At 48.5% G+C, this 22422-nt stretch overlaps 1 protein-coding gene across 4 annotated transcripts in view; it reads right to left on the minus strand.

Moving 5' to 3' along the window:
* Positions 1-20067: 20067 nt before the first annotated feature.
* The window catches only part of usp54b (ubiquitin specific peptidase 54b), a 44265-nt gene continuing 41910 nt past the window's right edge, over positions 20068-22422 (minus strand). For all 4 annotated transcript variants that reach the window (XR_014729438.1, XR_014729437.1, XR_014729439.1 and 1 more), the window contains one exon: positions 20068-22355. Coding sequence is in view for 1 of the 4 variants with exons in the window: in XM_084669299.1 (XP_084525425.1) it covers positions 22290-22355 (66 nt within the window). In the remaining 3 variants the exon portion in view is untranslated. The remainder of the gene's footprint in view (positions 22356-22422) is intronic.

Below are 22422 nucleotides of genomic sequence, written 5' to 3' on the forward strand. Positions count from 1 at the left end.
CCCCTCTCTATCTCTCTGTCTTCCTCACTTCCCTACGACAATGCATGTCAGTGTGGATGTGTGGATTGCGTTACAGTTTCTCTCTTTACGGCCTTTATCCTTTCTTTCTTGCCAGCCACTATTATTCTTTACCTCTTTCTGTCTTTCTCCTTCTGTTTCCCTTCTTCATCCTAGCGGGGCCAACTCTGTTCACTGCTGGAGTCTATAATCGTCACCACAAACAAACACCGGCAAAAATCAATGGAGTGATGTTTTAGTGTCTGCCATTGACCCAAACTCTCGCCTTTGTATGTTGCATGCATGTGCGTGTTGCTGTGTGTATTTATGCATATGAATGTGTAATATGTTTCAAATATCAAAAGGATCTTAAACTGAAACGTCTAGTCAGATGTCTGAGCGGTTTGGGAGTTGGGCTTTTAATCAGAAAGTTGTTGGTTCGGTGGTGCCAAATGACGTGTCCTTGGGCAAGGCACTTAAACCTACTTGCCTTGGGGAGAATGTCCCTGGAGAATGTCCCTGTACTTACTCTAAGTCGTTCTGGATAAGAGCATCTGCTAAATGTAAAATGTAGTCTATACTAACCAAATAGTCACAATACTAACAGGTTGAAAGCAACATGTGTAGAGGACTGTGCTAAAAAAACGGGGTAGTCCTATGTTGGAAAAGTGCTATAATTTCTAAATGTTTTATTTGATGTATATGCAATCACAGTTAAGTTTCATTGTCACTAAGTCCTAAGAATAAATAGCCAGAATAACCAAAAATGTGTCACTGTCTAAATTAGCTGCATCTGAGCTCGTTGGATGCATCAGTGAGATCCGAGTGGATCTCAGCGATCGCATCATGAAAACAGGTGACATCTAACAGCAGCCACACACAGGAACGTTTCGCAAGCCTCTTCTTCCAGGGCTGTAGCACCGAACCTTTTGAGTTTTGCTGCCACACATGTCATTTTTTAAATATATATAAAATAAAATAAACTGTGTTTGATGTGTGAGTTTTGGTAACATGCTGTAACAGTCTGTCATAATAAATGCAGTGTCTCTAGCATGTCAGTGAAGGTCTCTAGCTCTAACTAACTCTGTCTGGAGAGGGGTGGGACTGATGGTCTCCGCTGAGTGACAGTCAGTGACAGTGGGAAGAGAGTCCGCGGGAAGAGACTAGAGGAGAAATAGCACAACAAAAACAACAAAAACAAAAACAACTGGGAATTTTAGGGGATTTTTCCAAAAAAGGAGTAAAGATGAGAATCTAGCTTTTAAAGAAACGTTTGAAATTGCCTGCTGAGTTATGATATAGCCTAATCGGATTTGGCACTCTGTCATTTTATTAGCCTACATAAATATTAAAAAACGGTATTTTGCACTCAAATTAGTAATGGAAAATATTTTGGCTGTCACATTCTAGGATTCAAGGTTGAATGTTAGGTTTGTTGTTATCCGATAGTTGCAATGCCCCTGGCCACAAATGCCCAAGTCTCAACACCACCACCTCCATCATGTTCCTCCGAAAGTGTGGTACACTTTGGATTATGGGCATTTCCTGTTTTCCTTCCTCACTGTTCTTCATTCCATCTTCATAGATCCATTGTCGTGTCTTCTGTCTAGTATTCTTTGTCCCTGAACCCTCCAGGCTCTCAACCTACTCATTCAAAATGTAGCCTAGCCTTTGTGTTCAGAGTTCTTCAGAGTTACTAGAGGTTTACCTCAGGCAGGGTGCTTTCTGAGGTTCTGCTCGTCTTCCATGGAGGGTGAACTGGGCTGGGTGGTCTGTAGTACAGGACATCCTGGGAAGAGTTTCTCTCTGCCAGGATCTTGTTGAATACGACAGCAAGTCCACTTTGTCATACACTGTTATGGTCTTGTTACTTCTTATTTGGTCTTCCTTAGCTTGCTTGGTTTCCTGTTAAATGATGTACCAAAATGCTGATTTGGACATCAATATTCCAGATTTCATTTGGAATTTCATTTCTTACGCCGCTGTCCAAAAATGATTCATCTGATCCAATATGGATACAAAATAACCTTCAATTTGAGCTAATCGTCTTTCTTGTATCACAGATATGCAAAATGTCAAGTGGGATGAAAAGTACTTTGGGCTTTTGGTAGTCACTGTAGCCTATTATGAAACGCAATATTTACAGTAAACACTTTGAAGTATTGTTTTTATTTACAGTTCTCTTGTCCTTCTTTGCTTTAGGGGAAGGTGCGCACCCCCATGTTAGTCTTGTAATCTCCCTTTCTCTCTTGCCTCCTCCTCCTGCTCCCCCTCCTCCCCTGCTCCTCCCCCCTGCTCCTCCTGCTCCCCCTCCTCCCCCTCCTCCCCTGCTCCTCCCCCCTGCTCCTCCTGCTCCTCCCCCCTGCTCCTCCTGCTCCCCCTCCCTGCTCCTCCCCCCTGCTCCTCCTGCTCCTCCTGCTCCTCCCCCCTGCTCCTCCTGCTTCTCCTGCTCCTCCCCCCTGCTCCTCCGCCCTGCTCCTCCTGCTCCTCCTGCTCCTCCCCCCTGCTCCTCCTGCTCCTCCCCCCTGCTCCTCCTGCTCCTCCCCCCTGCTCCTCCTGCTCCTCTCCCCTGCTCCTCCCCCCTGCTCCTCCCCTCTGCTCCTCCCCCCTGCTCCTCTTGCTCCTCCCCCCTGCTCCTCCTGCTCCCCCTGCTCCTCCCCCCTGCTCCTCCTGCTCCCCCTGCTCCTCCTCTGCTCACTCCTTGGCCTACTTCTCTGTCTGTGGCTGTTGCTAGAAGCAAATCACAAACCACAGAAGCTATTGTTACTGTTTGCATAATGCCCTATTTAGTTTTCCAGCATTTCTACAATAACATTCTCTAATACTTCCTAATGTTCTCTAATACTACTCTGGAATACTGCCTGTACTAAGTCTCTCTTTAACTCTCTGGTTCTGCTGTTCTCTGGAATGGTGGCAGGGAACTTCACCTTTAACAAGGTAGTATGGAGTAGATCAGCTTTACAGTGCAGGTTTATAGAGGATATACTTACTACACACTAACTTTGACCTAAAACAGGTCATGCGGTCTGTCCCTTCTCCTAACCTAGATCCTTTCAAACATGATCTTGCTCACTCACACTCCCAGAGGTCACACACAGATCACACACACACACACAGATCACACACACACAGACACACACCCAGATCACACACAGACAGAGAGGTAGGTTCCGGGTGACAACTCAGCACCTTTTCTTCTCTGAAGAAAGCAAACCCATTCTTTAAGTGTTTTAGGATGTCAAGCATTTGCTGTCGTCATGTGAATGTATGTGTGTGTCTGTGTGTGTACGTGTTTGTGCATGTATGTGGTTGAGTGGGAGACCATTGGCCAATCAGTCGCATGACAGGGAAAACTGGGTGTAGATGGACAGCCAATAAGAGGATCATAAGTCTGGTTCAAAGTCTGAGTTACACAATCGCAATTGGACACAAACAGTCTAGCTAATCTCTCCAAGCAACAATTACACTTTTGTGTTGACTGCAAGCCCTCCCCCCCACCCCCTTGTCCATATTTCTTCACACACCCCATGACCCCACACAATAAAGCATGTGTGTTAAATATCATAGGCTTCTCAGAAACACACACTTTTGCACTTCTAAACACACACACTCTACACACAGTGTGCACACAGACATACCTTTGTGTGTTTTACAAACATACTGAAACGTCCTATTAAAGGCATCTACTTATTAATGTGACACTAATGACCCAATGAAAGCATTTCCTTCCTTTTCTGCATGTCAGTTGTGACACCCAAACACACAACCCCACCCCCCACACACACACACACACACACACACACACACACACACACACCACCCACACACACACACACAAAGCAATTCCACAGGACATGCAAGGACTAAGTTATTATGAAAATCATGATAGAGGTAGGTGTAAAAACCTCAGTTATTATGGAAGCTTTTTACTCACATATTCACAAACATGCATGCACACACAAACACACACACACACACAGATTGCTGCCCAGTCACAAATCTTGTCTTGTTGAGGGCAAACAAACAAAACACTGCCTAAGGTTCTCCAGGAAGTTAAAAGGAAGTGTCTGTGTTTGGAGAGTAAATCACACTAAAAGCCAAATATCAGAACACTGCCCAGACTAACATTTATCTGGTGAAAATAGAGGTGGCCCTGGTCCAGGCTGGATCCAGAGTGTTACTGGAGGGAGGGGTCCAGGCTGGATCCAGAGAGTGTTACTGGAGGGAGGGGTCCAGGCTGGATCCAGAGAGTGTTACTGGAGGGAGGGGTCCAGGCTGGATCCAGAGAGTGTTACTGGAGGGAGGGGTCCAGGCTGGATCCAGAGAGTGTTACTGGAGGGAGGGGTCCAGGCTGGATCCAGAGAGTGTTACTGGAGGGAGGGGTCCAGGCTGGATCCAGAGAGTGTTACTGGAGGGAGGGGTCCAGGCTGGATCCAGAGAGTGTTACTGGAGGGAGGGGTCCAGGCTGGCTCTCCCATGAAGAGTGGCTCCTAGAGGCCACCCTGGCAGGTTCTCTGTCCCACCCTTGTGGTGCTCTGAAATTAAGGTGTGCCAGCTCCTTAAAACCAGATTACCAAAATATAAATCAAATGAATATAAAAATAAGAATATGAATGGGCAATAGTGCAAATGAGGTGGCTTGTGCGTAGTGCAGTTAAATGTCAGTGGGAGTCCTTGGCCTTGTTGAAGAGGCCAGCAGAGGATGGAAAGACACCAGATTTTGGTCCTGATGGACCGCAGCCTTCTGCTGGAGGGGAGTGACTGAAACAGGGAGTGTCCAGGGTGGGAGGAGTCATCCACAATCTTCCTCGCTCGCCTCAGGGTCCTCGAGGTGTGCAGGTCCTCGATGGTAGGCAGATTGCAGCCGATCACCTTCTCAGCAGTGCGGATGATACGCTGCAGCCTGCTCTTGTCCTTGGCAGTGGCAGCAGCATACCAGTTGGTGATGGAGGAGGTGAAGATGGACTCAATGATGGCTGTGTAGAAGTGCACCATCATTGTCTTTGGCAGGTTGAACTTCTTCAGCTACCATAGGATGTACATCCTCTGTTGTGCTTTTTGAGCTGATGTTTAGTTCCCACTTGAGGTCCTGGGAGAGGATAGTGTCCAGGAAGCGGAAGGACTCCACAACATGGTGATGGGGCTGAGTGGGGCTGTATTCTTCCTGAAGTCCACAACCATCTCTGCTGTCTTGAGAGGGTTTAGTTAAAAGTTGTTCTGGCTGCACTAAGTCACCAGGTTTTCAGCTTCCCAACTGTAGTCAGACTCATCCCTGTCAGAGATGAGCCCAATGAGGGTGGTGTCGTCCGCAAACTTCAAGAGTTTGACGGATGGATGACTGGAGGTGCAGCTGTTGGTGTACAGGGAGAAGAGCAGAGGCAGACGATGAAAGGTACGTCTGGGGAAAAGGTCAAATACAAAAAGACTTTCATCCCAACTGTTATTGACACTTTAAATAGGATTTTACGATACAATATATGTAATTTCATAGGTGTCCTACAGTAGTTGTGTGGGTTTTTACTGAAATAAGTTTTGTCTATCTTTGTTTCATATTGTTTGTTTGAACCTCTGTCTGAAAGGCCATTTTTTATTACTAAGCTGTAAAAGATTAGCATTCTGGTTCTGGATGTTATAAAAGATTAGCATACTGGTTCTGGATGTTATAAAAGATTAGCATACTTGTTTTGGATGTTATAAATCGATTATAACCTCAATAGGCCCTGCAGCTTTCTTTATTTGTTTTTGTTTAATTGGATCTTCTATTCATCAGTTGTGCATATTCATCTCTTTATACAGACTGAACAACGAGGTCAGTTGAAATAACAGGAACACAAAATCATTCTGTGTATACAGTATATTTAATATCAAATATTTCAGTCTCTGAAAGGAAAGCAAAGTAATTTTGTTTACTCAACAGCATCTTCCTTACTTGCTTTTTCTCGTTGTCAAGGTTACTGGGTAGTGGGTGAAAAGCCCCCATGACTGGACGAGAGAGAGACCATGTCCTCAACTCAATTCATAATCCTTAAACTTTCACCTGCTGCGAGAGAAACCTTCTATAAATGTGTAACGTGGATGATGGATTTAAGTAAAATTAAGTATTTAATGGTGGCTTGTGCTGACAACTTGGTGACAAAAATCAAGAGGATGGAATGTATGACGAAAGAGTGGAGAAGTTGTGGGAGAGACATCTAAAGAAACTGTCAAAACCTCGTATTTGACTAAGAGCATTTTAACATTTTGAGTTTTTCCAGTTACAGTTTGTGATCACGTTCACAAATAATTTTAGATTGCGAGTCAGCAATTACCGTAAATGCTAGTGTACTATACTGACACAAAGGGGTGCAGTAATACAGGAAACCAGACTTTCAGTACAGTATGGTGTTACAAGTGTCTGTAAATACAAATTAAAGAGAGAAAAATATTCCTGATCTGGTTCACTGGAATAAACATAAATGACAGGATCTTGAAATCTAAATCATAATCTGACTAACTATATTGAACCAGATACCTCTCTACAGTTCAAGTAAACAGTAACCTTTCTGCTGTAGTTGTTTTAGGAGTTCAATAGCAGTAGCTGGGTGTGGTCAAGATAGCTGCAAATGAACTGTAACCCACCTTTTTAGTTTTATACAAAAGTACACTTTGGGCCCTATTTTAAGCATCTGAAACACAAGTATCAAAACGTAACTTTGTGGGCGGGACTCCTGCGCTGTTGCTATTATACCCGCGGGATAAATGACTTTGCGCCTCGCGCAAATCTAAAATATGTAGGTCCAAAGTAGCTACATTTATAATGGGTGTGGTTTGGGCGTAACGTACAATAAACCACTCAGAGCGTCATCTCACATTCCCTTTAAGAGCAGCTTGTTCCATGGCGGATTGCAATTATAAAAGCCAATTTATACTTCTGCGTCTCCGTTAACGGACAGACGCACGCATGGAGTCAGACGGATTGGTTGAATTTATGCTACTCCGACGGCTCTGAGTGCTGAAAGCAATTCACCGCTAGAACAGTAAATGGCGCTGTACTGCAATGCTCGCTAGGTTATCGAAAAGTTGGAGCAAATTTACAAATTAGCCGCTTCATCAATAAAATAAGCACATTCTTAGCAACTACACTGCCCATGTCTCGTCCCATTTGAATTCAGATGCTGATTTACATGTACTGTTTAGCTGAAATATGAATTGTAAAAACTTACAACAATGGCGGTCAAAGGATTCTGTTCTCTTGTTGGTCACGTCAACCCCGCCCCTGACGCAAGCGGTTCTTAATACGGACCAATCACAGCCAAGGGGTATCCGTAAAATGACGGACGGATAGTCAGGAAAATCAGGAGGTGCACGCAGAGCTCTGCGAGGGGTTCGGAGAGGACACGGAGAGGGCGTTTCTTGACGGAGAGGGCGTTCCCCGTGTGCGTGTGCGTAAAAACGCAGAAGTATAAATTGGCCTTAACAGCGGATTTGTCACGCGCACGCCAGGAGCGGTCCACAGCTGAGGAGACCAACGTTCTGGTCAGAGCCGTAAAAGATAGACAAATGACATTGTATGGGAAAGGCAGAGCAGTTTTCTCATTACACTAAACTGCCCGCTCATGCTGCTAATTCAAATTCCTATTTTTATATATATTTTATTTTTTTAATTGTTATATTTTTAAATTGTTTAGTTCTTAGAATTAGTTTAACTATTGTACTTTTTTAACTTAATTTAAGACCGGTAGGCCCTATATGTTTATTGTTTGTACCTTCCTGCCACAATAAATTCTGTGTTTGTGTAACATGGGCTACATGACGAATAAACCAAATTCTGATTCTGATTCAGATGGGTATGGGAGAAGAAACCCACCCAAATTAGCTTCGGTTAAACAGGCGTGGGAGGAAATTGCCACAATTGTTACAAATCAAGTTCACTAGAGATTTCTCATGAAAATCTTTTTATAATCATTGAAGAAATATAACATGCCATAAGTCAATGTACCGTAGCTTCGCAGAAAGAAGACCCTGGCCTCGCCAGCAGTGCGCACGAACCAAGCTTGCGCCCTTAAAATAGCATATGAATAACGCGCCATTGACTTTAGACCACGTTTTTCAGGGTCAGTGGCGGAATTGTTTTTCGGAAACTGCAAAATAGCACCAGAGAACGTTTGCGCCGGAACACGCCTCCTTTTTCGCTGAACCGCCTACGGGAGCGCAAGGTCATTACGATGTGCGTCTGTGGAGGGAAAAGTCGGCTTTGCGTCAAGTGCAAACTAGGAATGACACTCGTTGACAAAGTCAATTGCGCTGGGTGCAAGATCGGGCGCTTTGAGTTACAACAATAGTTTTGGCAACAAGCAAACATGTTAATGGTATTGTACTTTTGTACATATCCGTTGTGGCCTTGCATTGCTCTACTATACATTGCAGCTGTAACAGTCTGTTAAAAAAGCCTGTCACAAAAAAATGCTAAAAAAAGTAGTAAGTGTCCATTGACTGGACACTGAATGCCTGGACCATTTCAACTAAAATATAAATGTTTTTTGACCCCCAACCCAACGTGATCACGTTATAGGTGTCACCTTCATTTGAGTTGTGTGCTTGGGCAGCTGGGTGATGGGGCAGCAATGTTGTAGGGCAGCAGGGTGGTGGGCAGTAGGGTGGTGGGGCAGCAATGTTGTAGGGTAGCAGGGTGGTGGGGCAGCAGGGTGGTGGGTAGTAGGGTGGAGGGGCAGCAATGTTGTAGGGTAGCAGGGTGGTGGGGCAGCAGGGTAGTGGGGCAGCAGGGTGGTGGGTAGTAGGGTGGAGGGGCAGCAATGTTGTAGGGTAGGAGGGTGGTGGGGCAGCAGGGTAGTGGGGCAGCAGGGTAGTGGGTAGTAGGGTGGAGGGGCAGCAATGTTGTAGGGTAGCAGGGTGGTGGGCAGCAGGTTGGTGGGTAGCAGGGTGGTGGGGCAGCAGGGTGGTGGGTAGCAGGGTGGTGGGTATCAGGGTGGTGGGCAGCAGGGTGGTGGGGCAGCAGGGTGGGTAGCAGGGTGTTGGGTAGTAGGGTGGTGGGGCAGTAGGGTGGTGGGGCAGCAGGGTAGTGGGTAGCAGGGTGGTGGGCAGCAATGCTGTAGGGTAGCAGGGTGATGGGGCAGCAGAGTGGTGGGTAGCAGGGTGGTGGGGCAGCAGGGTGGTGGGCAGCAGGGTGGTGGGCAGCAGGGTGGTGGGCACCAGGGTGGTGGGTAGTAAGGTGGTGGGGCACCAGGGAGGTGGGGCAGCAGGGTGGTGGGTAGCAGGGTGGGTAGCAGGGTGTTGGGTAGTAGGGTGGTGGGGCAGCAGGGTGGTGGGTAGCAGGGTGGTGGGCAGCAGGGTGGTGGGGCAGCAGAGTGGTGGGGCAGCAGGGTGGTGGGGCAGCAGGGTAGTGGGTAGCAGGGTGGGTAGCAGGGTGTTGGGTAGTAGGGTGGTGGGGCAGCAGGGTGGTGGGCAGCAGGGTGGTGGGCAGCAGGGTGGTGGGGCACCAGGGTGGTGGGTAGCAGGGTGGTGGGCAGCAGGGTGGTGGGCAGCAGGGTGGTGGGTAGTAAGGTGGTGGGGCACCAGGGAGGTGGGCAGCAGGGTGGTGGGTAGTAGGGTAGTGGGTAGCAGGGTGGTGGGCAGCAATGCTGTAGGGTAGCAGGGTGGTGGGGCAGCAGAGTGGTGGGTAGCAGGGTGGTGGGGCAGCAGGGTGGTGGGCAGCAGGGTGGTGGGCAGCAGGGTGGTGGGCACCAGGGTGGTGGGTAGTAAGGTGGTGGGGCACCAGGGAGGTGGGGCAGCAGGGTGGTGGGTAGCAGGGTGGGTAGCAGGGTGTTGGGTAGTAGGGTGGTGGGGCAGCAGGGTGGTGGGTAGCAGGGTGGTGGGCAGCAGGGTGGTGGGGCAGCAGAGTGGTGGGGCAGCAGGGTGGTGGGGCAGCAGGGTAGTGGGTAGCAGGGTGGGTAGCAGGGTGTTGGGTAGTAGGGTGGTGGGGCAGCAGGGTGGTGGGCAGCAGGGTGGTGGGCAGCAGGGTGGTGGGCAGCAGGGTGGTGGGGCACCAGGGTGGTGGGTAGCAGGGTGGTGGGCAGCAGGGTGGTGGGCAGCAGGGTGGTGGGTAGTAAGGTGGTGGGGCACCAGGGAGGTGGGCAGCAGGGTGGTGGGTAGTAGGGTGGTGAGGCAGTAGGGTGGTGGGCAGCAGGGTGGTGGGGCAGCAGGGTGGTGGGGCAGTAGGGTGGTGGGCAGCAGGGTGGTGGGTAGTAGGGTGGTGGGGCAGCAGGGTGGTGGGTAGCAGGGTGGTGGGGCAGCAGGGTGGTGGGGCAGCAGGGTGGTGGGCAGCAGGGTGGTGGGTAGTAGGATGGTGGGGCAGCAGGGTGGTGGGTAGTAGGGTGGTGGGGCAGCAGGGTGGTGGGCACCAGGGTGGTGGGGCAGTAGGGTGATGGGTGTAGGGTGGATTTCCTGTGTACTTGTGTTATTCACTAATCAATACAACCAGTCACTGGATACTAGTAAGTATGTTCTCATGTGAGTTTGCTATTGATAAGAGTAGATTGTGTAGATTTGTCAGGCTGAATAGGTCAGGAGAAAGCACTGGGTAAACAGCCATTGTGATGACCCAGGGGAGAGTTCCACCTATGACCTCTCTCTGCCCTGAGAGTGGTCATGGGCTGGGAGCTGTGAATCTCTTTCTCTGAGACTGTTGTAACACCATGACAGCCTGACTGTCACTATCTATGTTTACATTCTTGTGCCCTATAAAAGATGGTCCTCTGTCCTTCAGAGCGGAGAGAGACTTGATTGAGACCTAAGCCTGGTGTTGTATTGTTTTCTCTCACAATCTGCAGATCAAAAATAGATAAATTAAAGAACTCAAACAGAACTCAACTGAATTTAGTCACTCCGTTAATGATGAGATGGACAAAACACTTTCTTCATCACTGTAACAGCACAACTTCCACCCGGGATTCAATGGATTTCTACTCTATTCAAGGCTAATATACATGAAAACCTACATTCAAACCTATACTGTTAATATGAAAACATTAACATTTAAGGGCGGTCATAGACCTCAACCCCATACAACATATTACCCTGATATTAAAAACCAGAAGTCTGAACGTCTTTGATTTCTGGAAGACCCTCAGGGTTTGCTGAGGTGTGTTCGGGCCCACAGACATGCCCCATCCACAGGCCTGCAGCCATCCAGACATAGGCCCTTCTCCACACAACACATGAGTCAAACTGGGAAACAGGATTTAGGCAACCAGAGAGAGAGGGAAAGAGAGTGAGAGAGAGAGAGAGAGAGAGAGAGAGAGAGAGAGAGAGAGACAGAGGTAGGGAGAGAGAAAGATAGAGAGAGAGTTCTTCTTGTAAAGAACCAACACGATAGAGAAGAACTTGACCCTGTCTTAGTAGAAATAAGGAGCCAAGACAGTGAGTGGAGAGGAAAAGGGAGGGGTGGATGGAGAGGATGGATGCATGGATGGACGAGAGATGTTGAAATGGATCAACAGGCTAAACAACAAGTACAAATGTAAACACTGAGGGTCAGGTAGAGGGATGTAAGGTGTAATGAGGACTATGCTCCACAGAGGTTCCTGAGCAGCATGGATTATGTGTGACATAGATTACCAGAAAGGAGAGATGGGATCTCTCCGTTTCATCAGAATTGACATTAATCCAACCCTAATCCTTCACTACAACACTTCTCCATGCACACACACACACACACACACACACACATAAACACACATACACACATTTAATCACTGAGTGTTTGCGCAGTCCCATGAGAATTGTCCAGACAAAGCACAACAGGTGCTCACCCCTGTTGAGTGGTTTGAGTTGAGAGGATAAAGAAAAGGAGCAAACAGAAATGGGAGCAGAACGCCACAGAAAGATGTTGTTGATGACATCTCTTTGTGGAGCTGCAGGATATCAAAGCAGACACACAGGGTTGAGGACCACACGCACATTCTCTTTAATTAAACACATGGAACTGATCCATGTTTAAAGGTCCAACATGCTGTTTTTGGATGCTTTTATACAGGCCTTAGTGGTCCTTTAGTAATTTCAGATCTGTCCTGAGAGCATATTTGGAACCTATTACCCTGCATTTAATAAAAACATTCAACTTCATCTTAGTTTCCATGATCCATTCCGGAACCAGCTTTAACTCTAGTTGAAGCACCTCATTAACATGTTCAATGCTCTCTGACGATACATACATAGTCGTGTCACCCGCATAAATCCCCATTCCTGCATTTTTTTATACATGTCATTTACAAACATGGAATAGAGAAGGGGCCAAAGCAGCTTCCCTGACGAATTCCACACTGAACTGTCTCAATATTTGAAAGGGAGCCATTGAACATAACACGTTTTCTGTTCACTAAATAGCCCTTCAATAAATCAATAGCAGAATCTTTGAATCCATACGCCGATAGTTTCATGAGTAGTAGCTCATGATGTATGATGTCAAAGGCTGCACTGAAATCCAAGAGCACCACCCCAACAACTGACTTCATGTCAATCTGTTTGAACCACTCGTCAGTAAGACATGTCAGTGCAGTGCTTGTAGAGTAACCTGCTTTGTATGCATGCTGTAGATCTGAGTTAATGTGGTTTTCTGCAAGATATTGCTGGATCTGCTTAAAACATAAATGTAAAATATACCCCATACTGTACTGCACTATATCATACTATACTCTACTGCACTATACTGTACTATATCATACTATATTGTACTACACTATACTGTACTATATCATACTAGACTGTACTGCACTATACTGTACTATATCACACTAAACTGTACTACATTATACTGTACTATATCATACTATACTGTACTGCACTATACTGTACTATATCATACTATACTGTACTGCACTATACTGTACTATATCATACTATACTGTACTGCACTATACTGTACTATATCATACTATACTGTACGACACGAACACTATACTATACTATCCATATCATACTATGCTGTACTATATGTGCCATCCATCCATCCATCCATCCATCATCTACCGCTTGTCCGGGGATCGGGTCGCGGGGGCAGCGACCTAAGCAGGGAGGCCCAGACTTCCCTCTCCCCGGCCACTTCCACCAGCTCTTCCTGGGGGACCCCGAGGCGTTCCCAGGCAGCCGAGAGACATAGTCCCTCCAGCGTGTCCTGGGTCTTCCCCGGGGCCTCTTCCCAGTGGGACGTGCCCGGAACACCTCACCAGGGAGGTGTCCAGGAGGCATCCTGATCAGATGCCCGAGCCACTTTAGCTGGCTCCTCTCGACGCGGAGGAGCAGCGGTTCTACTCTGAGCCCCTCCCGGATGACCGAGCTTCTCACCCTATCTCTAAGGTAGAGCCCGGACACCCTGCGGAGAAAGCTCATTTCGGCCGCTTGTATTCGCGATCTCGTTCTTTCGGTCACTACCCATAGTTCGTGACCATAGGTGAGGGTAGGAACGTAGATCGACTGGTAAATAGAGAGCTTCGCCTTTCGAGTCAGCTCCTTCTTCACCACGACGGACCGATGCAGAGCCTGCATCACTGCGGACGCCGCACCGATCCGCCTGTCGACCTCGCGCTCCATTCTTCCCTCACTCGTGAACAAGACCCCGAGATACTTGAACTCCTCCGCTTGGTTCAGGATCTCCTCCCCGACCCGGAGATGGCACTCCACCCTTTTCCGGTCGATTACCATGGCCTCAGATTTGGAGGTGTTGATTCGCATCCAGCCGCTTCACATTCGGTTGCGAACCGCTCCAGTGAGAGCTGAAGGTCACGGCCCGATGAAGCCAACAGGACCACATCATCTGCAAAAAGCAGCGACCCGATCCTGAGGTCACCAAACCGGACCCCCTCAACACCCTGGCTGCGCCTAGAAATTCTGTCCATATAGGTAATGAACAGAATCGGTTACATAGGGCAGCCCTGGCGGAGTCCAACCCTCACCGGAAACAAGTTTGACTTACTACTGGCAATGCGGACCAAACTCTGGCACCGGTCGTACAGGGACCGGACAGCCCCGATCAGGGAATCCGGTACCCCATACTCTCGGAGCACCCCCCACATGAGCCCCTGAGGGACACGGTCGAACGCCTTTTCCAAATCCACAACACGTGTAGACTATTTGGGCGAACTCCCATGTACCCTCCAGGACTCCGCGGAGGGTATAGAGCTGGTCCACTGTTCCACGGCCAGGACGAAAACCACATTGCTCCACCTGAATCCGAGGTTCGACAATCCGGCGGACCCTCCTCTCCAGGACCCCTGAATAGACTTTCCCAGGGAGGCTGAGGAGTGTGATCCCCCTAAAGTTGGAGCACACCCTCCGGTCCCCCTTTTTAAAGAGGGGAACCACCACCCCGGTCTGCCAGTCCAGAGGCACTGTCCCCGATGTCCACGCGATGTTGCAGAGTCGTGTCAGCCAAGACAGCCCTACAACATCCAGAGCCTTAAGGAACTCCGGGCGGACCTCATCCACCCCAGGGGCCCTGCCACCGCGGAGCTTTTTAACCACCTCGGCGACCTCGGCCCCAGAGATAGAAGGGCCCCCCCCGATGTCCCCAGACTCTGCCTCCACGTCGGAAAGTGTGTTGGTGGAATTAAGGAGGTCTTCGAAGTATTCCTTCCACCGATCCAGGACGTCCCCTGTCGAGGTCAGCAGCGCACCATCCACACCGTAAACAGTGTTGACAGAGCACTGCTTCCCCCTCCTGAGCCGCCGGATGGTGGTCCAGAACCTTTTTGAAGCCGTTCGGAAGTCATTGTCCATGTCCTCGCCGAACTCCTCCCATGCCCGGGTTTTTGCGTCCGCGACCGCCAAAGCCGCATACCGCTTGGCCTGCCAGTACACATCAGCTGCCTCAGGAGTCCTCCCAGCCAATAAAGTCCGATAGGCCTCCTTCTTCAGCTTGACGGCATCCCTCACCTCCGGGGTCCACCACCGGGTCCGAGGGTTACCGCCGTGACATGCACCGACCGCCTTGCGGCCGCAGCTCCGGTCAGCCGCTTCAACAATGGAGGCCCGGAACATGGCCCATTCGGACTCAATGTCCCCGGCTCCCCCCGAGACATGATCAAAGCTCTCCCGGAGGTGGGAGTTGAAGCTCCTTCTGACAGAGGGTTCCGCCAGCCGTTCCCAGCAGACCCTCATATTACGTTTGGGCCTGCCAGGCCTGACTGGCGTCTTCCCCCACCATCGAAGCCAACTCACGACTACAAAGTCTATCATCGAACTGAGACCTCGGGTGTCCTGGTGCCAGGTGCACATATGAACACCCTTATGCTTGAACATGGTGTTCGTTATGGACAAGCCGTGTCTAGCACAGAAGTCCAACAACAAGACACCACTCGGGTTCAGATCGGGGGGGCCGTTCCTCCCAATCATGCCCCTCCAGGTCTCACTGTCATTGCCCACATGAGCATTGAAGTCCCCCAGGAGGACGAGGGAATCCCCGGGAGGAGCGCTTTCCAGCACCCCCCCCAGAGACTCCAAAAAGGGTGGGTACTCGTTGGTGCATAAGCACAAACAACAGTGAGGACCCGTCCCCCCACCCGAAGGCGGAGGGAGGCTACCCTCTCGTCCACCGGGGTGAACCCCAATGTACAGGCGCCGAACCGAGGGGAAACAAGTATTCCCACCCCAGCCCGACGCCTCTTACCAAGGGCAACTCCAGAGTGGAAGAGAGTCCAGCCCCTCTCAAGGAGACTGGTTCCGGAGCCTGTGCCGTGCGTCGAGGCGAGGCCGACTATATCTAGCCGGAAACTCTCTACCTCGCGCACCAGCTCAGGCTCCTTTCCCGCCAGCGAGGTGACGTTCCACGTCCCTAAAGCTAGCTTCTGCAGCCGAGGATCGGACCGCCAAGGCCCCCGCCTTCGGCCGCCCCCTGTCTCACACTGCACCCGACCCCCATGACCCCTCCTGGAGGACTGAGAACCATTTATGTTTTTTTTCATGGTTGGTTTTTTGAGCCACGCTTTGTCTGGTCTTTCACCTGGAACCTGTTTGCCTTGGGTGATCCTACCAGGGGCATAAAGCCCCCGACAACATAGCTTCCAGGATCACTAGGACACGCAAACCCCTCCACCGCGGTAAGGTGGTCACTCAAGGTGGTGACTATCATACTATATTGTACTACACTGTACCATATCATACTATATTGTATTACACGGTACTGACTATATCATACTACACTGTATTGTACTATATCATACTAAACTTTACTACACTGTACTGTATTATAGAGATCAGAAAGACACGTGTCTGGTGTCATGTGTTCAGGCCAGAAGGGTCCTCAGTGATTTACAATACTACACTATACTGTTTTATACCATGTACTATAGTATACTATATTGTACTGTATTGTATTATACCAAAAGGTACTGTATTATACCATACTACACCTCGTGGTACTATGATACAGCTACTAGCTCGCTGGTTAAAGTATTTGAGAAGCATGAGCTTGTACGTTCAAATCCCTGTCTTTATGTTGTGGATAAAAGTGTCTGCCAAATCAATACATATTGTACATGTTGTGTTATGATCTCATAGTACCTTCCATGTAAGCTTTAGATTGTGTTTCTTCACATGATTTTGTTGCTCACAAAAGTTGGTTTTGTTGTGAGTCCACTTCAGGCTAACAACAAACTTGATGAAGGGAAATCTCCATTTCACTGGAATCATTATGCAAACAACGGGGTCAGAGAGATTCAGCAGTTCTCCCAAATCTGGATGTTTCTAAAGCAGCTGCATCCTCCAGCGTGTGTTCTGCTGCCCCAAGCTCTGAGTCCTGCACCACTGATGCTAATCACAGCTGCTTCGCTGATTAGCTCATCCAGTTCGATGTTTGGGGATGATTCATTTATGAGGAGGAAACATGAGGGTGAAATTCTCATGGTGGATCTGCTGATTAGAAGGAGCACTCTGTTCACCACTCCAGGATGACCCACTGGAGACAGCATGAGGAGGAACACAGAGAGGAGGAAGGAGGGACGTCCGTGTACGAGGTGGGGAGGCAGGCCGGGCGAGCAGAACTGAGCATGGAGCACAGGGTGGGTGACAACACACCGAGGAGAGAGAGAAGGACGTGAGATAGAGGAAGAATAGAACTGGGACAGGCATGGATGGATGGAACTGGAATTGGATTTGAGGAATTTCAGATTCATCCAACGTATTCCTGCATTCCCCCTATACTGTGTGGCTTGTCACCGTGAAGCTAAAATGGACTACGTAGCATTTCCTGCAGTTGACACCCATGATCCTGTAGGTGGATCTTAAATGTTCCTTTTGCCAGGCTGACGATCGAGGACAGTTAATCCCTGTGATGGGGAGAGATCTTATGTGGCGAGACAATGACTCTTGCCTGAGCCTGGTGTGTCAGAGGTCAGAAAACAACCAATCAGCATCCGTCGCCATCTTAGCAGCTTCTCTGTAATGAAATGAGATGAATGACCAGGCTGGAGTAGGAGCACAGGAATGAGAGAGAGAGACAAAGAGAGAGAGAGAGAGAGAGAGGGGGAAGGAGAGAGGGAGAGAGAGAGAGATGGAGGGAGGGAGGGATTGATGGAAAAAGAAGGGAGGAAGGAGAGTAAGAAGTAAAGGCTGTAAACCTGGCCTTGACAGACCACATTACGCTGACAGATTGAAGGGTTAATATCTGGAGGGTCAGCCTAGTGGGTGGAGCACACGCACACAGACACACATACACACTGTCACACAAAGTTGTGTACTTACACATACACACGCAGCAGGGCAGTATATGCTAAGGTCAAAATACATTTGGTGATTACGTTGCTGTGATGAACTTTCATCCACACATCGCCAGACTATGAAGGCCCAGGGCATGAGTCTGAGCATGTGAACGCAGCAGATGATAAAGCCTGCCCCTGCTAAAGCACACTCTCTCCCCCTCAGTGGCTGTTGCCACTGAGAGACGTAGAGCAACTTTGCATGACTTAGAACTTAAGTGTCCTGGTTGTGTTCACACCAGAAACCACGTGTTGTGTGTGTGCTGTGTGTATGTAGTGTTTGAGTATGTGTGTGTATATGTGGTGTGTATGTGTATAGGATTTTGGGCTGGAGGGAAGGGGATGCTGGATGATAAAGGATAAATCACCCATGGTAGTTGCTAGGTGACGGTGTATGCGAGGTGTATGGGTGTGTGTGCCCATAGTATTTCTCTTTGTGTGTGTGTGTGTGCGGGCTGTCATGGTGTGTGTTTGTGTGTATACAGTGTATTGCTCCTCCCAAAGTTTCTTTGATTTCTCTGAGTATTCCTGTGAGTTTGGGTTCCTGGAAGGTTTAGGTTGGTTACAGGTGCCTGTCTCTGTGATAATGCTTGTAAGAAAGGCTGTGCAAACAAAGTTGGATCTGATGTGACGGTATTGGTGTGCGTGATAAGGGATTCTGCTTCATGGTGTTAGGTCGGACTGATCTGTCTTCTTCTCATCAGTCATCTGAAGCTATGCTAAAGCAATTTAACCATCAACATGCACTTGTGTATGTATCCTCGGTATGAACCTCCCTTCCGTTTTTTGAGACTATTTCCTATAGACACATTATGTGTATATGTGTGTGTGTGTCAAACCACTATAGTATTCCAGCAACTATCTACATGCTTATATTTTATCTGGAGATGCAATTAGTATCAGAGTTCTGCAGAGGAAATCCCAAAGTCCCATAAAGCATCCCTTAGAAGGAGAAGGGAAAACTGACAGACAAAAATTGTCTGAAAAGAAAAGACAGAGGTTTGGCTAAATCACGCTTTAGATTCAGCTGAAGGTCTCTGGCTATAAATAACCGACAGTTTCTATTTCTCTCCTCCTACCTCCCTCCACACTCTTCTCCTCCTCGCCTGGAAACGTATTTTTAGCTCAAGACGCTTCTCATTCAGGGAGCAAGCTCACTTGTCTGTCACGGGAGCGCACGTGAGGCGCCTGCACGTGTGCTTCCTCCTGCAGCACACAGGCACGACCACAACACCCTCCACAGGGAGGGGGAGCGATGAAAGAAGATGGGGGTGGAGTTGACTCATTGCAGGTTGGTCTGACAGAAAGCGAGGCGTGGAAGATGGATAAAACGGTGGAAGTTAAAGTATTTTATGAAATGTTTTGTTCATTGTGTAAAAATGTGAGTACTTGATGAGCTTTTTCACAGTACTGTAGGTGTGTTTTTGTGTGCTTGTACATCTGTGGATATATCCACTCAACCACACGTTAACAAACAGTACTCCACACACATCCCTAATTGCTGCCACCACAGGGTCTATACATTTCTCTGTGACAAACCCACGTTTCAGCGTCAGGTCTTTCAAATACACCCAGTCTGTCGACCGTCCTGGTGAAATGAAAACAACCAATCAATTCAAATGATTTCCTCTGTCTCCCTCTCCTCCTCCCTCGCCCTGTTCCTCAGACCTCTATTCATCTCCACAGGGGGTCTGCTACGTTTCCTAAACACCACAGCTGCAAACTTTGCCCTAACTTAACCAAACTTTAACAATGAACAGTCGTGACTGAGGAGTGGAGGGTAAGGTTGGGGAACGGGGGGGGGGGGTGGGGGGGGGGGGGGTGGGACTGGTGGGTGGGCGGGTGACAAAAGGAGAGGCATTGGATAAGTGTCTACTCTCACCTAGTGTCTGACGGACCAACTGCAGCTTGCATGACGATTCTGTTTTGCTGTGACTTATAGGGTACAGTGGCATTGGGCACTGTGTCATCATGTGTGTTATTGTGTGTGTGTGTGTGTTATAGTTTGTGTGTGTGTTATTGTGTGAGTGTGTGTTACTGTGTGTGTGTTGGAGTGTGACATGATCAAACCAGATGAGCTGGGCTCCAGTCAGCTGACTGTGTTATGCAGGTACTGTCTGTAAAACTTGAAGTGTTTGTAGCCCTCCATTAAAACTTGTTTCCTCAACTAGTCCCTCACTTCACACACACGCACACACACTACACTCAAGTCACCCATTCACTCTTACATTCATACAACATCTCCCTGCCCCCCTCCCCTCCCCCCCTGCACTTGTTCAGGTCATAGCCCCCCCCCCCCCCCCCCCCCCCCCACAACAAATGAGACAGGACACAGAGACTAGAGGGTGTTACGCCCCCTGTGGGAGGGCATCGGTAATAACTTTATTGCAAAAATACAGGTTCCCTCTTTCCCAGAGCTGCGACAGCCTAGTCCCAACAAGCACACGCAGCAAACACACTCCCACACACACAGGCACCCTGCCAGAGTCATCTCTCACTGCTCTATTTAACACTACTTCCTCCACATTCACCTTCCCCAAGTCTCTCAACATGCACCCTCACATCCTTTCTTTCTTTCTCCCTGATATCAGAGGCTATCTGATACCACAGCAGCATCACTATGTCTTATATCCTATAAGCGGTCTTCTGTCTTGACTCTGGTAAACAAAGCCTTCATGGGCGTGTCTGTTTCCTGCGTCTCTCAGGTCATAGGTCACAAGGGAAGGTTGATTTGCATAGCGGACTCATGCGCTACAGTTTTGCTACATTCTTTCACATCCAGAAAGGAAAGAACAACAACAGAACACCAGAAACAGTCAAACTAAACAACAATGTTAAAAACACTGCTTGAGTAAGTGCCAACCTTTGGTTTAGTTACAACAATCAATCATCAATAGAACAGACCTCTAGGTTGAAGTTTCATGTCTCATTATCCAGTTTTCAGTAAAGACTTTAATTCTTATCACATTACGTTGGTGAAAGTATTTGGTATGAATGACGGACCTCCAAACTATATTAGATGGTTTTACTCTTAGGGGTTTCTCAAATTGAGTCACTTTGTGACTAAGTTATGTCATAACTATCTTATTACTGTTCATACCAGTGTTAAAACTGAAGAATGAGACATCTTCATGAGTAAAATACACGGTTGCCTGAAAATATACCTCTAATACAGACATTTCATATAAAGCATATTTATATTTGACATTGGACTTGTTCCAGGCTGTAGTTAAAAAGGTTTTATTCACATCGGAGAAAGAGCGGGGTTGGAGAGGGTGGGAGGGAGAGAAAGTGTGTCAGTTAGGTGCCATTAAAGTTAACCTGAGGCCACAAATAAAGCAGATTATATGAAGTCGAAACCAGCTTCCCCCCTCTCTTTTACCAAGTACACTTCAATAAATACTCAATGTCCCTTCGAGTCATTCTCATCGTACACATCACACTGTAAACTTGGCCTGTGGTCATCATCTCTCTCTACCGCTCCAGTGAGCTGTCAGTCGTGGCTGTGGAAAGGAAAGGAGAAGGACAGGAAAGCAGAGAGAAACGGAAGTGCTTTGTCTTTGCCTCGTCGAATCTCCCGGCAGAAACGGGAGAGCTGTCATTAGGGTGGGCAGCAGGTGGAAGTCTAGCTTGACACTTGTGAAGTGCATCCCCCTCTTCATAATGCAAACATGAGGTTTAAGAACAAGTACCACTTAAGTTATTCAGATATCATCGTTATTATGGTTACGAACATTCCATAAGGTCTTCAGTTAACATACAGGTTTCATACGAGTTTCTGAACACGTTTAGTTATTCTACAGTTCAGGCCCAGGTGTGGATTTCGCAACTGTGTACGAACAAGCACAGATTAGCATGGCAGTTTGTCTGTCGGCTAGGACGTCCTCTTTCTGGATACCATGAAAACCTCACGGTCCGAGGCGTGTGCGTCCTGCAGGAAATGCCCGTTGACGAGAGAGGAAGAGGCGTGGCTAAACAGTGAGACCTTATATTACACCCTAGAGGATCTGCCAGTGGGTCAGTGCAGGTGGATCCAGAGTACAGTGGGTAGAGGGTTAGCTAGCATAGAAGCTAGGCTAGCTAACCTATCCACCCATTAAAGTAAAACTAGACTAGTTAGAGGACTAGCTAGCATAGAGGCTAAGCTAGCTCACCTACCGACCCGTTTAGATAGGACTAGTTAGAGGGTTAGCTTCAGGCTAGGCTAGCTCACCTCCCCACCCTGTGCAGTAAAGGAGCCTGAAGGGGGCAGAGGGGGGTGGACAGTCCAGGGGGAGAAGAGTCTGATGTTGTAGCAAGGGCCCCAGCATCAGGGTGAGAAGGACTGCATAGACAAAGTAGAGGACGGGGCTGGAAGAACAGGGAGGCAGGAGAGGTAGGTGCGGGCCTACATATAATAGTGGACTGTATTTGTAGAACTGGGTGTGTGTACGTGTGTTTGTGTAGGGGTGGGGCAGGGGAGGGCGGGGCAGGGTGTGGCGGGGGCAGCTTCCCTTGAGGATATCAGTACAGCAAAGGACGGTGGGGGTGGGGGTGTAAGAAGTGACATCAGTGCAGGAGACCGCAGCTTTAGTCGGAGGAGAGCTTGACCCCTGTCAGACACAGCCAGAAACTTCCCGTGCCATTGGACAGCTCCTGCAGGGGGATGCAGAGACAGTAACCAATCAGGATCAACAGCAGTCACCTGTACATCGTGACAACA

Source organism: Hypomesus nipponensis, chromosome 13 (genome assembly GCF_054491055.1).
Source record: "Hypomesus nipponensis isolate SF chromosome 13, ASM5449105v1, whole genome shotgun sequence".
Classification (NCBI taxonomy): domain Eukaryota; kingdom Metazoa; phylum Chordata; class Actinopteri; order Osmeriformes; family Osmeridae; genus Hypomesus; species Hypomesus nipponensis.